The 16,684-nt window shown below is 38.9% G+C and overlaps 3 protein-coding genes across 3 annotated transcripts; 2 read left to right on the top strand and 1 right to left on the bottom strand.

Moving 5' to 3' along the window:
- The first annotated feature begins 800 nt into the window (after nucleotides 1–800).
- On the top strand, nucleotides 801–7,317 carry LOC139628472 (interferon regulatory factor 2-like). Its single transcript, XM_071490161.1, has 7 exons — nucleotides 801–1,086; nucleotides 1,196–1,295; nucleotides 5,054–5,233; nucleotides 5,350–5,508; nucleotides 5,595–5,647; nucleotides 5,747–5,837; nucleotides 6,255–7,317. Exons 1-7 carry the CDS (start codon nucleotides 997–999, stop codon nucleotides 6,371–6,373), a joined length of 792 nt encoding a protein of 263 aa, XP_071346262.1. The 5' UTR covers nucleotides 801–996; the 3' UTR covers nucleotides 6,374–7,317.
- An 831-nt stretch (nucleotides 7,318–8,148) lies between these two features.
- cdc42se2 (CDC42 small effector 2) lies at nucleotides 8,149–14,444 on the bottom strand. The gene is made up of 5 exons (XM_071490169.1): nucleotides 14,318–14,444; nucleotides 12,229–12,466; nucleotides 11,484–11,585; nucleotides 11,310–11,388; nucleotides 8,149–10,402 (listed from the first exon to the last, which is right to left on the bottom strand). Exons 2-4 carry the CDS (start codon nucleotides 12,280–12,282, stop codon nucleotides 11,314–11,316), a joined length of 231 nt encoding a protein of 76 aa, XP_071346270.1. The 5' UTR covers nucleotides 12,283–12,466; nucleotides 14,318–14,444; the 3' UTR covers nucleotides 8,149–10,402; nucleotides 11,310–11,313.
- nip7 (NIP7 nucleolar pre-rRNA processing protein) lies at nucleotides 13,743–16,662 on the top strand. The gene is made up of 5 exons (XM_071490163.1): nucleotides 13,743–14,573; nucleotides 14,692–14,778; nucleotides 14,872–15,010; nucleotides 16,006–16,146; nucleotides 16,258–16,662. Exons 1-5 carry the CDS (start codon nucleotides 14,518–14,520, stop codon nucleotides 16,375–16,377), a joined length of 543 nt encoding a protein of 180 aa, XP_071346264.1. The 5' UTR covers nucleotides 13,743–14,517; the 3' UTR covers nucleotides 16,378–16,662.
- The last annotated feature ends 22 nt before the right edge of the window (nucleotides 16,663–16,684 follow it).

The raw sequence follows: 16,684 nt of genomic DNA, 5'->3' as shown, positions 1-16,684 counted from the left end.
AATGTAAATTTAATTATAAAATCTTCATTTTGAATTAATTTGTATATATGTATATATATATATAAATATATATATATATGATAAATATATATGATACCATGAGAATGACTTAGTGCAGAATACTGTGTCATTGCGTATGTCATTGAGTGTAACAGTAGCTGTAGTGCTGACAGTGATATATGAGTTATGCACAGATGATATATATTGATATATCATATGTAGTCATTCCAATGCAATGTGTACTGTGTGTAGTGCATCAAACTTTATGTTCTGCATGTTCAAAATGTAGATGTGAACACTATGTAAGGAGGCACTCAAGGGTGACAATTCTTTTATATAGACTTGTATAAATAAATGTACTGTTGCAATGTATTAACTCTGCTTCCACCTGGTGGTTTAACAAAAATATACACTCTCTCACTGCTGCCACAGTAACTTCATGCAGAGTAACATGAAAAACAACAAGATCACCAACATATTTTAGCACTGACTGTAACCCAGCAGGTGACCTGTACATGCCAGAATTAAATGCAACAAAATAATATACTGTACATTTACCAGATGTTTGATTTTAAAGAACTGTGAACAAGTGCTTATGGTGGTGAATCCACTGGTTTGTACATTTTTATACTCAGCATGTAGAAATGCAAAAACTAACAAACAAACAAACAAACAAACAAACAAACCTGTACAAGGACCTTCACATCTGTCAACTCTATCGTGAGCTACCTCACTCTCACTCATAAGGAAAACAATATACAGTATTTCCTGTAATTGGAGGAGCCACGATAGCTGTGAAGACAGTTATTGGAGGGATTGTCATAACTGTAAAGTCTTTCATTGGAAGAATCCAAGGGAGGAGCAAAGGTGTCCCTGAGTAACCTCTGATTTAATCTGAGCTCCTAAGAATTTTTCTGTTAGTGCTGAATCTCCTGTGTAGTTGGTGACACATCTGTACCGAACACCTTTCTGCATACCTGGCGCTTGGACTGCAGCATGCAGCAACCAGGCCGGCTGAGGCTGAGGCCGTGGCTGGAGGAGCAGATTCAATCTGGGAGGTATCCAGGGGTCAGCTGGCTGGACCAGGTAGACCTCTCCATTTGTGTGCAAAAAATGTTGTCAAGCATTAATCAGAAAATACTCTCATGAATAATGTAACCTGTTCAATGATATTTTATTGTACTTTATTCTGTAGTCAGCACGAATCTTTCAAATCCCGTGGACACATGCCGCTCGTCATGGCTGGAGTATTGACCGGGATGCTACACTTTTCAGGAGCTGGGCCATGTACACTGGTAGGAGCCCTACACAACTACAATTGTGTTTTTTCCATTCTATCTTTTTAGTCTATCTTTTGTAATAACTTTTCTTATTCTGTCAGTCTTTGTCTGATATCTTGCCTGTTGGTGCCTTGAGCAAAATATGAGTGCAACTACACCAGAGAAAACAGGTTGTTGCGGTAGCCTGGTGGACAAGACGCATACCATGTGTTCACAACATCCTTGGTTCAGTTTTGGCCTAGGATCTGTCAGTGAAGGTTAAAACAGGTTTTACCAGATGTTTTCATTAAAGAAAAATGGTCTGAAGTGCAAAGAATAATCTTCAGTGCAGCATATCATTTCTTGAATTGATATATTTTCTTGGAAAAGAGACGTTTATAGACGTTTAGAGTTCAAATGTGCATTTTGGAAATTATTCAACCACTCCTGATGAGACTTGTCTGCAGACCTGCTTCTTCCTGGTAAGAGATGTTCCATGTCTTTCTAGATTTACCACATTCTTCAGAAGTGTACAGCAAATTTAGATAACACCAGTATATACCAAATAAACCCATACATCCTCTCAGGCACAATAGCTAACAGATACTAAAAGTTAGCTGTAAAAGAAAAAATGTAGTCATCTCAGTCCAATCTGTATTTCTCCATTCAGTGACAGCTCAGTACCAAACTGAACATAAAAGGATTAAAATTGAGAAAAAAAAGAATTTCAATTTGATCAGTTCATTTAGTTTTTAGTGTGACCTACACGCTGCACATTTAAAACCTTTCCAACCTGGTTGCTGCAAAGATTTCTATTAACAGTTTACATGTTCACAAGTTATGTTAAAGTCACAATCAAGTACAAACAATTTATAGGAAGCATTTTAGTTCATTTAATAAGCATCTTCTCATGGTAATCAAGATTTAAAATCAGTAATATGCGTCAGACTACCTGCTTATAGTTGTCAGATAAATAACACTGGGTGTGTTCTTAGGATGTTGCTTTCTTATGGAGTACTGTGTGTTTACAATCCACAGACCAGGACACATATACATTTATTTCCAATTCATGTAATACACTCTAATAATGATTTGATAATCATCTTATGAAAATTCACTTTGGTTTCATAATCTCGTGACCAGATGTTTTTGCTTCTGCTCTGGGTAATGAATTGAGTATAGATGTTGTATATACACACACAAATACACACACACATTAGACATTTTTGTCTTGGGAAAGTCATGGTTTATGACTGCAGCTGCATCACATCACATGGGAAAGCTCCAGTTCAGTTGCTGGGAATGTGCAGAGTGATCATATTGCAGTCAAAGTTCAATAGGGCTGCTCAAAATTCATCAGATTTAAAAGAATAATAATAAGAATGATATTAATAATTATTATTATTATTATACACAGAACATTTAAGAATCATCAGTGTAATTATTCAAAGTGACGTTGTTCAGACGGTCCTTGACACAAAACTGTGTTTAAACATTTTCAGTCAATGACTGTGGGGGGCTGCAGTAGGTGTAAAATAAAACTGCTGCTACCCAGTGCTCCTTTTTTTTTTTCTTCTTGTTAGCCCTTGTGTGCTGTAAATGATCTGAAGTGGATCTTTTTAAGCTCCAGTGACTTTTATCACTGAGACTGGTGAGAAAACTGGCTGAGGTCCAAATCTCACAGTGGTGCTTAACATGAGAAAGGACTCAGCTAAGGGGATGAGGTCACTTGACTGTACAGTTGATGATAGTTTTTTTTTTTTTTTTTTGTTTTGTTTTTTTTTAGTTGAAAGTAGCAGCACACTGATTATATATAAGGCTTAGCATTTATTAACACTATAAACAATTAATAACTGGTCTATAACATGCCATATCACCCAATAGTTTAGCTGTACACTGATTTAGGGACATTGAAGTGTTTGTTAATGTCTTTATTAAATAATATAACTCCCCTTTTGAAACATTAATTTATTCAACTTGTACATAAACAGTTAACAAATGCTTCATAACACTGTATAACGTAATTGCAGTCACATATAATCATATGCCTTCAGTAGTTTTGAACTTATGCATAAACTGTTTTAAACCTGCTGTACATGTGTACAAACAGTTAATAAATGCTTTATAACACATTCTTTAATACTTTTAGGCTAATGTATAGATATCTTATAATTGTTATTGATTATGAACAATTCTAAAACCCACTCCTTGCCTATTAAGGATTTTTACCTTATTATGCAGCATGCATTTGTAGTTATCAATTATCAGGCTATATGAACCATTCAAACCCTTATCAAGTATGTGGGTCCATCCATCCATTCATTCTTACATTTTTAGAAAAGAAAACTACGTTGCTGAGTTTTCCACTTCCTGCAACTATGAATTACTCTCCAAGAATGTGCTGTTGACATTGATTATTTATACAAGAAAAGACACAGATCCACTTCCAGTTATCTGGATAATTTTGTTAAGGAAAACCTGGAGCCACAGCAAAACTGGAACTCATGTGAAAAAGGCCTGTTCTGCAGACAACTCAGTCATCTGGATAAATCAGTATACCTGAATCATGCACCAAAAGATACATAATAATGTTTCTTATATAATATAATTATATGGATAGTAGTAATATAGCTGTTAAGGTGAACAAAATTAAAGTGTGCACTGTGTATGCTTTATGAATATTGATAAACGGTAATAAAATGTTTAGTATTAATTAATCGTCAGGAGTGGGTGATTGGGCATTGTAGTTTACACAGTACATGCTGTTTGTTTTTGCTGAGCATGAACAGCATTCAGCATTATCAAGCATTCGTGTATTCAAATGTTTATACACCAGTTGTGAACACACATTTAGTTGTAGCTGTTTGCAAAGGCAGAAATAAATGCTCATAAATGGCATTACATCTGTTTGCAACCATTCTATAATGTGTTATAAACCATGAGTTTCACCTACACATGACTGGACATCTAATTAGTCTTCAAAGAGTAACTTGAAGGTGTACATGTTAAGACTTAGCAGTTGGCCACTTTGTGTGTTTGCTTATGGTTGCAGTCAGAGACTAGAGTTTAAAATGATTCATGCAAAAGTCATGTTTATTTGGAAATCCGTATGAGACTCGTGCTTGCCCCCGGTATATGAGACCATATATGACATCTTATTGGAAAGAATAAGCTGGGTTGAAATATACTGAAATTTTTCTGACCTCGAGTGGTTTAACTTCTCACCTTTTTGCAGTGAGGTAAAGAGTTGGGTGTGACTACAGGTGTGACAAAGCACACATCTGACCACAGCCAAGCACAGCCATCAGTCATGCTGGGTGTGGTGAAACAGGCTTGAAACTTAAACCAAGCTAGTTAGCATTCGCGCACAGTAATTACCAGAGTACTGCAGCCACCTTGACTCACTTGCCAGAAGATTATCCATCATTCACCCCTGACACATTTGCCCATTTACTGCAATGACCAAACTTAGAAAAACTGAGAAACGCAAACAAAAAATGAGAAACTCGAACTAAAAGACAGACGGGACAAGCTTCAACTTCATGTAAATGTGACCCAAATTATATTTTTGTTTGCATTTCATGTTGTAGCTTTTTGTCATATTTCTGATTGACAGTATCCTGGGTTGCAGTTTATGTTGGATGGTTTGCAATCCCACATTTCTTTATGTTTTTATTAACGGACCATTTTTACTCTTAACTAGGTGGATTCTGATTTATTAACTAATCTTGAGGCGCAACCCAAAAAACACACACATACAGACTGATGTTTGTCTCTATCCTTGCTCACCTCAGGACGGTACCATCCAGGCAAAGACAAGCCAGATCCCAAGACATGGAAAGCAAATTTCCGCTGTGCCTTGAATTCTCTGCCTGACATCTGTGAGCTGCGAGAGCACAGCAGGAAGAGGGGCAGCAATGCCTACAGAGTCTACAGGATGCTGCCCAGCACACAAACACATAGACGCAGGAAAGGTGGGGCGTGCGCGTAAAATGTATTTATGACTTCAAAGGCAAACATATTTTTGTTTGCTGTATTCTCAGGGGGACCTTGTGCATTGACAGTGCTGTCCTGTCCTCCCCTCCCACAGGACTACGGTTCAGCAGGCCCAGAGAAAGACAGGCGAGTTTAGGTGATGATACATACACCATGCACACTTGGCAACCCACCACAACGAGGCCCACTTCAGACACCCCACAGAGGGTGGAAACCCCTGCAGAGGACATATTTAGCAGCACACAAACTTATGGTGGGAGGTTTGTTGTTGTGGATGTTAATTCTAAGACATGTTGCCTCTGTAGCCTCAAGAGGATGATTGTTGCTATTGTTGTGCAGGGACGTGGGAGGCCAAACCAGAGGACCAGGAACAGAGTGAGGCTGTGTTTAAGGTATCAGCTCTTTACCTTACTGAATGACTGGCTAAATGCAGTCAAATCTTAGTTTTCTGACCAAACATTGTGCGGTTTGACCTGTTTTATCCACCGCAGTTGATGGACCACTTAAGCAACGCTGACCTCTGGAACCAAAGTGCGGAGCAGAGAAGATGGAGAGCACACACACTGTGGGACCACTGGCACTGTAGGACACTATATGTAGCTGGGTAGATTTGGATTGTCACTGATTGTCTTTGTCAATCTACTCCTGAATTCATAGTTGGCAACCAGTCTTATGATTTCATCCAATAACTTGTCAATTAATTTTCAAAAATCTGTCACATTGCAGTAATGTGCTATAAGTAGGATATTACTTTGTGTTCACCGGTGAACACTGTGGATATTGTGGAGAGTATAACTGTGAGATAAAACATGAAAAATAAACACAATAAAAGTACATCTCTCTCAGTTGACCATGCTACAAAAGACAGATTAAATGTGTAGGGCAGATGTTTATGTGTGTGTGTTTGCAGTATGTGTGTTAATAATCACATGCGGCAGTTGTAAATCTGTGTCCGTCTCTGCATGTGTGTGTGTTTCAATGTTGTTTTGTGCCCTACAGGTGCTGGTGATGATAACCCATTCTCTCTGCACCCAGAGAGCTACGGTGATCTGTTTGGTCCAAACTACATCAAGGAACTTTCTGATTGGACCACAAATCAGCAAACACTGTTGCCATAGCTGACCACCAACGGCTCGTCCTCCCACAGTTTTCGTTTACCACGTGTTTGATTACAAGCTGTTCTTTCTTCAGGCTTCCTCGTTAACTTTCAGCTGTCTATCTGCTGAGCTGACCAGTGAAAGAGAGAAACCAGAGAGGGGCGAGCGGACGGGTAAACTGCTCCGTCAGTCAGCCGGTCGGTCATCCTCTCTGCTGAGCATGCTGAGATGAAGATCCTGTTCCAAGCCAAGCTTTACCTCTGTCATCATCACCTGGGTTCACTATGGTTCAGTGCTTCAAACTCACTGAACTGAAACCACGCTCACACCACAGCTTACAGAGTAAACAGATATAATTTCGCTTCAGTGCAGGATCAGTTATTGCTCTCTTCTTGGAGTTTGACTGAATGTTTTGCCAACATGCAGTAAAATAAAGTGCAGAACATGGAGGCAGGAGCCACGTGGCTTTAACAGTTTGTCGGTTTGTGTTTATGAGTGGAGTTCAAATCTGACTTAAGCTACAAAAAATATGTATATTTAATCCGTATATACAGTATGTATGATTTTTTTTTCTCCATTAGTTACTCATGACAGTTTTGTATGTTTTCATTTTTCATGGCAATCGATGGTGCAATTAGTTTTTCTGTGATATTGTATAACCTTTTTTTTTTTTTTTTTAATAAATACATTTGAAATAATCCTGCATTAACAATATGTAACAGCTAGTAAAGGAAATTACTGTGAATTGACTCAGTTTTAACATTTAAAGAAAGATATTGCACAGGACCTTCATTGTTCTGTTTGTGCGTGTGTTGATGTATGTTTCACACTATAGCAGTAGATGTAATTAGATGGATAGATAGAGTGTTTTTTACTGTACGTAAATAAATGGTCTGACTCATCTTGTAACTGTAAAAAGGAAAGCATGCAAAGTTCAAAATAAATGCAGCCACCAGAAAATTTAAGTCTCAATCTCAGGTTCAGTTAACAAGGATGTGATCTCATGAAATCTAATCCCCTTGGTCTCACCGCAAAAAACCACTGCTTTAAAAAACTGCTGACGGGCTCATAGAGGTTAATAGACTGTATATGAGGACACTGCAATTCATATGAATCACTGAATGAAAAAGAGGTCAGCAGTTTCATATGAAAACAGCTTTAATTTATTGATTATAACTGCATACGAATACAAAAACTAACATACATATATCTACTCCAGTCATTTGTGCCTGGACTTTACGCGCTGTTTTTGTTGGCAGACATTTTGACTTATAGAGGAAGCACAGGAGCAAATAATAACACTAATCAAAGCTCTGTTGCTTTGAAGTGTCACAGTGTCATTCCAGCTCACCTCACTGTGATGCCGCCTTTCATTACACCTCTCTCCCTCACTATCCTCTTATGACCCCTCACATTCAGCTAAAGCTTCCTCAGCCAACTACAACAGTGAAACACTGCTTACACATTGATAAACATGAAACTCTGTTGACAATCTAATAATATCATTAAAACCAAGGGGGCATTTATCTTCAGAATGAATACTTTTACCTTTTGTGATTACAAAACAAATTTTAACTAAGTAGGATTTTTAATTTGGTACTTTTACTTGTAGTTGGGTTTTTTTTTTTTTACAGTGATTTACTGATACTTGTAGTTAGGCCAATGATCTGTGAGTTCCTTCCACCACTGGTTATTTTGCATTTTTTGGTGTAAAAATCATTTGTGCTTTTCTCCAGAATGAGCTCAATTGTCCCCTTCCTCTAGGTTTTGGGCTGAAGTGAAGAGTACACACTTGGTCAAACATCAACAGATAACATTTATTTCTCATTGTTTATTCTGAAAAATGCAGACAGATGAACTTCCCTCAAAGTGGGAACTACATATCAGGCAGATCCTCAGGAAAAAAATTTAAAAACTAAACACTGATCCAACCTTACCTTCCCTGCAATGTTATACAGGAAAGTAACCCAAAATATGTGACCCTGAAGAGAAATAAACCATGGATCCATTTGTTTTATGCAATGTATTTACAGTATTATGATAAAAAAAAAAATCAAAATAACTCCTGTGACAGGAATTTCAACAGGAAACAAATCTTTAAAGTCACATTCAACCAGTCCACCAACACAGCCTGCTGGTCACATAATATACTGCAATCCCATTATGTCTGCACCTGCACTTACAGTACTACAGCATTTAACCCAGAGCTGGAAAAAAACACAAACTAGTCTACACATATATGGATCTCTTGCTACAAAGGAATTACTACAGAATCATTTAAACATTTAGCCTGATGAATCACATTATTAAACCTGTCTTTGAATGTTTGGAAAGTGGCTACCAGTGGGATTAAGGCTGTAAATGATAATCTGGTATTTTTATGTTGCCTGGTACCAACACCAAAGATTTAATTCCTGTATCATGAATAGTTTACAATAGCACTCATTTAACATCAATTTACACAGACTTTTGTTCGACTTAATAATACAACATCACATTCTGTTGTTGAATCTTGTACATGAGGGACAAACAATCACGTGTATTAATAGATCCAGGTCTGCTGGTTTGCGCCACGCCTCTGAGCTTTCTGATTCACTATATTTTCAAATGGAGCCTGGTTCAGAAAGTTGAACAACATATGACAATACAAAGGGGTGACATCTGTACCAGGCAGTCAATGAAAAGAAAACATTAACTCTAAGCTGACCACTAATATAACTGACAGTCAACATAAGCAGGCATTAAGAGCTGCATTTATTTATCCCTAACAGAGGAAACGTCTAAAAAATTATATCAGCTTGAAAAAGGTGGGTAAACATTTGCACAAAACAGACAAAATGTGAATAACTTAACTGAATGTCCACATATGTTTCATGTTAAATGGTTTTGACAAAATAATGTTGACATCACATGAGAACATCTTTTAACACTGAAGCAATGTAATCACAAACACCACTGCAAAGGTGGGTCAGATCAGGTTGAATGCAATTTAGGAGCATCTGTCACATGTGGCTACTTAGACCACCAGAGGGAGAAAACACGTCTGCCAAACGAGAACGGAAAAATGATTTTATGTCAAGAGAAACCTCGACAAGACACAGTATGTAACACAAACTGTCCTGGCACAAAGGAACCGCAGCTACAATTAACCAAACAAGATTTGATGGACATGTAGTACGTAAACCAATGGCATCAAACCTGACCCACATTTGTGGCAGTGTTTGCAGTGGTAATTTGGTTACTTCCGAGTTTTATTCTTAATCTGGAAGCCGTGAAAAGAAAACAATGCATATAAAAATATGAATCTTTTTGAAAGCACTAAGCTACAAATCACACTAGTAAAACAAATAATGAACATGACTTCAGAAGGCAGATTAGGAAGTTCATAGTTTATTAAAATTCTATATGGTTCAATCTAAATGAATATAAAAAAAAGTTGAAATCAATGCGAAATTCCTAAGCAAGTGTGAGTGTACAATGTATGGTCCAGTGTACTCTACTCTTTTCAAGTTTATTACAAAACAGCAATCATCAACCCTGAAAGCAACTCAGAGAATCATGAGTATTTTTCAGAATAAAACAATGAACATATCGCTTTTTGCCTTGCTACCTGCTACCTGTCCTTTGATAAACCTCTGAGAATAAAGAAGGAAACTGAATGTTTTAAATCTCCAGCGTGGCCCAGCCACCATGAGGTCCGTTTACAAATCAGATAATAAATACAGGCATCCAAATGGGCTACAACAGCAAATATTTTTGAAAATATTTTCCTCATGCATACACACAAGCATACATCTGACTGAGATTTATGAGCTTTCTAAACCCTCTTATCTACTCCTAACAGTTACTCTTTACAGTGCAACAGTATGGCAGCAAATGGATAGCAGTGCTTTCATTAAAAAAAACAAAGGAATGGAAAATAAAAATATATACAACATTATGGAAAAGCAGTAGTTTCATTTTTTGGTCCTGCGTCCATTATAGACAGAACTGCTTTTTGAAAACGCTTCCTCATATCAACAACAGTAGTTTCCACAAGACTGTGAAGGGCTGTCGGGGGAAAGAAGGGGAACAAATGTTAAGATGCCGCTGATGAGTGGTGCAAATCACAAAATTTTACCATGAAATCTGAACCTGACTGGTCAAAGTTTGGTGAAGAAATCATGTTGTCATTCTTGCCTGTCATTTTTTTCCCAAAACATGTTTGACATCATTGGGCTGAATCTGTTCAGGTAACTATGGAGTGACAGGATCCGAAATTGAAAATTGAAAGTAACCATGGCAACATCCAGTAGGGGTTTAGAAATCAAGGCATGGTGCAGCATTAATGGTTAACCAGTCACCTGGAGCTGCCTGAAAGCCATGAGTGTTGAAAAAAGAAAACCCAAACCTCCCAAAAAAAGTACAAAGAAACAACAATCACTCATTCTACTGAAAGCTGAATCACTGGCACAAAAAAAAACAAAGTGGTCATCAGCACAAAGCTAATCAAGAGGAGGGATGAATTCCCCCAATAAAATATGACGATATACAGCAAAGTACAAATATGTGCTGGCACATATTGGCATTTACCAATTTCCTTTTAAAGCCATACAAGTCAAGCTCACTGTTGTGTTTGAGCATGACTTGCCGTTACTTGTTATGACACATCACTCATGGAGTCACATAAACTGAAAGTTACAAATTTCAATATTTATGTTCTGTCTCACGAATAAAGTATTGAAGCTAGAGGCTAAAAAGCAAGAGCTTCAAACCTAAATTATATTTCTGGTTATGATTTATTACATTACTTGTTTTCTTTGGAAATGATCTGTTTACACATTGCTGGTTGTTTACCACAGCAAGTAGCTATTTGCATATGACACGCCCGAGCTGAGCTGGTGTGGCTTGTATGAGGTAGTGAAAATTCTGCGGCTGAATATCAGTTCCACAAAGGGAAGAAACAGCAATCTCTCACCTTGTTACAACTGAGAACCTTCAGACCCTCCATGCGCGTAGCCCCCTTTAGATTTCATCTGGGCCTGAACAAGGTCCACCTACAAACATTAATTTGGAAATATTAGTTGATTGAAAACGTGTAACTGCTACTCCCTGTGGGTTGAATATTCTGAAGAGGGGACCAGAAACCCACCGATGCCAATCCTAGGCCCATGTCTCCCGAGCCTACATGCGTGGTGTGAACAAAGTTTGTTGGCTCTCCGATCATGGAGCGATCGATCCGTCGCCGCCGTTTCTGAAAATGAGCATCATTAACGTTACCTTTGTTAATATATATATATAATGTAAATATATTTAAGGCAACATTACAAATAATTGAGGTTAGAGAAGAGCTAAACATTAGTTGAAATAAAACCTATTTATTTGTCTCCTGTTTACTTTCTGAAACTTTGTTTCGTAAGCAGTGGACCTGTGCTGTGGAGCTCAAACTAAGGCAGAGGTCGGTGATGGTGATTTCATTTCTCTTATCTGTTAGATGTCAGACTGGCTGACTACACGGCACAACAACTAGTTGTTCACTGTTACAATAATAAACCTTGTTGAATCCAAAAGGGGTTTTGGAGGCAATTCCACTTTCATATTTACTCTTTAGGCAACAGAGATTGTACTATACATTTTGTCAGGCACAACACAACCACAATATTTTTTTACAAGAAACTGTCTCAGAATAAAGACTATTCACTATTATCACAGTTTGAGTGAAATGTAAGTAAAAATGTAAATCTTTTTTGGGCCAACTTGTTTGTTCTGTTTATTAACCTACACACATCATACCAATTTCCTCTTTTAACAAGGCAGCTACAATTAAAAAAAACAAAACAAAACAAAAAATATTACTGAGTAAACCAGTTCGCCTTCCATGTTTATTTTGTACTTACAGGTTGTGGCTGCTCTGCAATGCAGCAGCTAAAACAAACCCAGAACTCAGTCATTCTGAGGCTGACGAAGAAGCCACAGCAGTTTCCTCTCTCAGTTCAGACGTCTCTCTGTGTCTCTCTTCCTGTTCACTCCTACCAGAGCCACACACAGGAAACTGATGACAGACACACGCCACTGGTTTCTCTGGGGTGAACCGTTGGCACGAGTACTGTTCTCCCAACACAGGGCAGCACGCTCCTGTCAAGACATAGAAGTTGCCAAAAAAATAAATAAAAAATTAGACATCTTAATCAAATGCTGACATGTTTTGTCACATCAGTCCTTACAGTCATGGTTACCCACTATGCCTACATGTTTGTTTTGGTTTTTGTTTTACCTGTCAAGCAATCATAGATTTGGATTTGAAACTTGTGGACACCATTGGTCTCATATCTAATGACTCTGGAGGCAGGGACAATGGTGTACATACAACTCTTCTAATGAAAAAAATACCATTGTTTTATATTTCAAATTCTGTACTGCCTCAGTCTGTTTTCTAAGATTGGCTTAAAAGTCAGGCCACTTTTTTTCCAAAATCAACTACTGTCATACATGTATTTCGGGTATTTTGGCATCCTGGTGAAAAGTAAAGGGAAAGCTGAATTCTAAAAAAAATATGTACAAATGATACTGTACGAGTCTAAAAATAGAGAACGGGGTCGGTGTGTTTCAGTATGGGATCCTGAGCAGTCGCCTACTATAAAAGCCATGCAGTCAAAGTGAGCAGTATGTTTCACTTTTCCTTTTGAGAGTGATCTCTTGAGGTAAAGAAATTAGTATTTGGTTATAACCTTTGGCTCTCATTTTTACTGATCAGCCCGGGTTTTAACTTTCAGAATGCTGTTGTTAACACTGCAGCTTTAATAAGGTATCCTTTTTAATTAATATCTCCCTGGAGCTGAGATAACCTTCACGCTTTATCACTAACAGGACGAGAGCAGAAAATCTGGAGCATCATCTGATGAAATGGCTGTACTGATATTACATGACTGCTACATACATCTACATACATCTTAGTCCTCTTACTACACCGTGAGAGGACTAAGATGACATTATTTAAATGAAAGATGTGTATCTATGAGTTAGAAAGCTGTGTGCTACTGAGAGGACATAAAGAGACAATGTGTATAACGAGAGAAAAAGCTTGTGGTCTGACTGTAAATGCTGATGTTCAATCTATATGGCTTATTTCACAGTTTCAGGATATTAATTAAACATCAGTGTGGTAACCTATTTCGAAATGTGACATCAATAGTTTCGCTAGGCACAACTTTACTTGGCAGCATCAGAGAAAAACGCGATCAGGTATTTCTCAGCAAATCCTGCTGTCAGACAGGAGATGACAGGAGGATCAAATGATCTGCCAAATGCAAAAAGCTCGCTGACAAAGTAGATTTCCTAATTTGTACCTCTGGCTCTGCAGCTGACGGCACACATCGCTGACATTGAACTGTCACTGAGCGCTCAGTACAGGCGAATTATATTATCAGGTGGCAGAGGGTCACAGCTCGATCTTAATGACTGTTGAAATCCTTCAAGGATCACTTACTCCGACTCTGATCTCGGATTAAACCAACGTAGTCGGTATTTACAAACAAATGGACGTTATGTAACTTACCACCGCTGCGGCAAACACTGTTCACACGGCGCGTCCGAAAGCCCGAGCTAAAGTCACGGCTGGGTGCACTTCAGTGTGGTCACCGACGGCACCCTGCGTTTCAAAACTGATTTAAACTGAACCGGTTTGTACGAGCGTAGTTGTTTCTTGCAGCGAACCAGCGTTAGCGCTAACAGCCGCTAGCACAGTTAGCTGGCAGGCTACCGTTCACCAGCGGGCTAACGGCAGCAGCTCCATGTTTTTTTCCACTGACAGCTAGCTAACCAGGCTAACCAGGCTAACCAGGCTAACCAAGCCCATTTCCGAAAGTGTGACTTGAATGCGCATCAAAAACGGAACATGAAGCAAACGAATGTCCCCATTCGTTGTTTACCAGTGATATAATAAACCTATTTCCGATAGTTATTGTAATTTAAAGTGAATGAACTTACCGGATGGCAGCCGGCTAGCCGGAGTAAAAACGATCGACTGAAAGCTAAAGAATGCACGAAAAAAACCAGGAACTGCGCTCGCTGATTACGTCAGCCAACTTCCGCTCTACAGCGTGACGGCTTCCGTGTTGACCCACGTTTTGGTTTAGCTTGCAGGAGGCGCAGCTATTCATCGTTAAAAGTTGTTTTAAGTACCCGAGATGAGGCCCCTAACAGATGAAGAGACGAAGACGATGTTTGAGAAGCTGTCGAAATAGTGAGTGAATCTGGGAGACATAATGCTTTACTGCCGAGACTCAGATTTTACTAAGAATGTGTGGCATGCTGGCTTGTTAGCGTGTGTGTGTGAGATCCGTGTGTTTTCTCCACAACAGCATCGGCGATAACATAAAACTACTAGTGGACCGACCTGACGGCACCTACTGTTTCAGGCTACACAGTGATCGTGTGTACTACATGAGGTAATCCAGGATAAGTGAGCACAAGTGTCTGTCTGTCAGTACTTCTACACCGTGCAGTTCATGTATCATCGTGTTCTCGGTTTTTCCCCACAGTGAAAAACTCCTTAAGTTGGCCACAAACTTTTCCCGGGACAAGCTCGTATCCGTAGGGACGTGTTTTGGAAAGTTCACAAAGACCAACAAGTTCCGCCTGCACATCACAGCTCTGGATTTTCTGGCGCCCTATGCAAAGGTGAGGTGGAAATGAGTTCATCTCATTAAACATTTGTGTCTTGGGTTCCCATCATTTGAAAGCCTCCTCAAACCTCCCGCCGGTGGAGGCTGTAGTCAGAGACGCAGTGAGGAAGAGAGACAATGCAGATACGCTCTGAAGTGACACTGACAGCTGCACCACTGGATCATCTGCTACTGCGGCTGCAACTAACAATCAAATGAAATGAAAACACTAAGAACTGCCCTTCAGGATATTTCCCAAAATATCCAGTTTACAATCATATAAAATAGAGGAAAACAGAAATTCCGTACATTGCAGACGTGGGGAACAAGGATTTTTATTTTATATTATCATTGTTAATGACTCATATTTTTTTCCTGGTATAAGCCTCTCTTCTGTGTGCCATATAAAGATGCCACTGATGTTCCACTGATACTTTTCAATCACTGTCTGTCATGGGAAGCAGAGGTATTACAGTATATACCTGTTCTCCCACGGTGACGTCTTAGAGAAAAATTTGTTTGAGTACATGTATGTTGTTTGTCTTTTTTTTTGTTTTTTTCAACATCAGTATTCTTGTTTACCAAAACTACAGTTGCTGTAACTAGGTTTCAAAGACACATCTGCACAGTAGCCCTCATGAAGCAGGATCAATTAGGTAAACCAGGTGTAACTTTGTAGACTTAAACCCAGAAACCCCTTTCAGTACTGAACATGTCGTTGGCTTAAGTAAAAAGAACTGGTCCAGGATTTATTGCGCAATCAGATACTTTAACCCTGCCCTACTTCGTTGCGCATGTATGTGTGTCTTTTGTCAGGCTCCTCTGGATGCCTGCCTTCGATTACGACGATCTGTGTTGAGAACTTACTGAGCAGTAGCTAATGTTTGTGCACACAACCTGTCCTGTTTTCATTGTTTCTTTAATCGGTAACATTTCATCACGGTCGCTAAGATTAAGTTAGGTATACTCATGTATTTATGAATAACATGGAGCTGCCTGTCATGTCTTCAGTTCAAGGTGTGGGTGAAGCCTGGAGCAGAGCAGTCTTTTCTCTACGGAAACCATGTGCTAAAGTCTGGGCTTGGGAGAATCACTGAGAATACTATGCAGTACCAGGGAGTTGTGGTCTACTCAATGGCTGATGTGCCCCTGGTAAGTCTTGTAAATATGATGCTGATTGAACTATTTGGCAGAGTAAACGAGCAAACAGTTGTTGTAGTAGTCCACCAATGGGATATGTACAAGTTATGTCTTATTCCTCAGGGTTTTGGAGTGGCAGCCAAGTCTACACAAGAGTGCCGGCGGATGGACCCCATGTCCATTGTTGTGTTCCACCAGGCTGATGTGGGAGAGTTCATTAGGAATGAAGACACGTTAACGTAAAGCTGCGTCAACAACTGCCCCGCTTTCTAATCCAGAAACTGTCACTGTAATTCACACATAGAACACATGCTGAACATTTAAGTGCCAGGATCTAAGCACCTGGCTCATGGGCACCTCATTGGTCCATATTTCCAAATCATTCTAGGGACTGAAACAAATGCCTGTGAGACTCACCTTGTGATACTGCTATGTTGCCATCTACAGAAGTCAAAATGATGCAGAATGCTTTTGTTTGCTAACTCTTATAAATATCAATTTTCAAATAAAATCCTTTCTTTGTATTCATTTCTGTTTTGGTGAGCCAGCT

Source organism: Trachinotus anak, unplaced genomic scaffold, assembly GCF_046630095.1.
Source record: "Trachinotus anak isolate AG129_WGS33_773 ecotype Australia unplaced genomic scaffold, CSIRO_AGI_Tana_v1 ptg000011l, whole genome shotgun sequence".
NCBI classification, from domain to species: Eukaryota; Metazoa; Chordata; class Actinopteri; order Carangiformes; family Carangidae; genus Trachinotus; species Trachinotus anak.
Note: the sequence above shows the minus strand (reverse complement) of the source record. Positions and strands in the feature narration are given on the sequence as shown.

Bases quoted from the DNA above. Each gene is read 5' to 3' on its own strand.
- LOC139628472 (XM_071490161.1), top strand. From the start codon at position 997: ATGCAGCAACCAGGCCGGCTGAGGCTGAGGCCGTGGCTGGAGGAGCAG. The intron at 5,234-5,349 runs GTGGGGCGTGCG...CCCCTCCCACAG, and splicing joins AACACATAGACGCAGGAAAG to GACTACGGTTCAGCAGGCCC. The intron at 5,648-5,746 runs GTATCAGCTCTT...TATCCACCGCAG, and splicing joins AGAGTGAGGCTGTGTTTAAG to TTGATGGACCACTTAAGCAA.
- cdc42se2 (XM_071490169.1), bottom strand. From the start codon at position 12,282: ATGACTGAGTTCTGGGTTTGTTTTAGCTGCTGCATTGCAGAGCAGCCA. The intron at 11,586-12,228 runs GTAAGTACAAAA...GCTCATTTTCAG, and splicing joins TTGCAGAGCAGCCACAACCT to AAACGGCGGCGACGGATCGA. The intron at 11,389-11,483 runs GTGGGTTTCTGG...TAATGTTTGTAG, and splicing joins TGGGCCTAGGATTGGCATCG to GTGGACCTTGTTCAGGCCCA.
- nip7 (XM_071490163.1), top strand. From the start codon at position 14,518: ATGAGGCCCCTAACAGATGAAGAGACGAAGACGATGTTTGAGAAGCTG. The intron at 14,779-14,871 runs GTAATCCAGGAT...TTTTCCCCACAG, and splicing joins GATCGTGTGTACTACATGAG to TGAAAAACTCCTTAAGTTGG. The intron at 16,147-16,257 runs GTAAGTCTTGTA...CTTATTCCTCAG, and splicing joins CAATGGCTGATGTGCCCCTG to GGTTTTGGAGTGGCAGCCAA.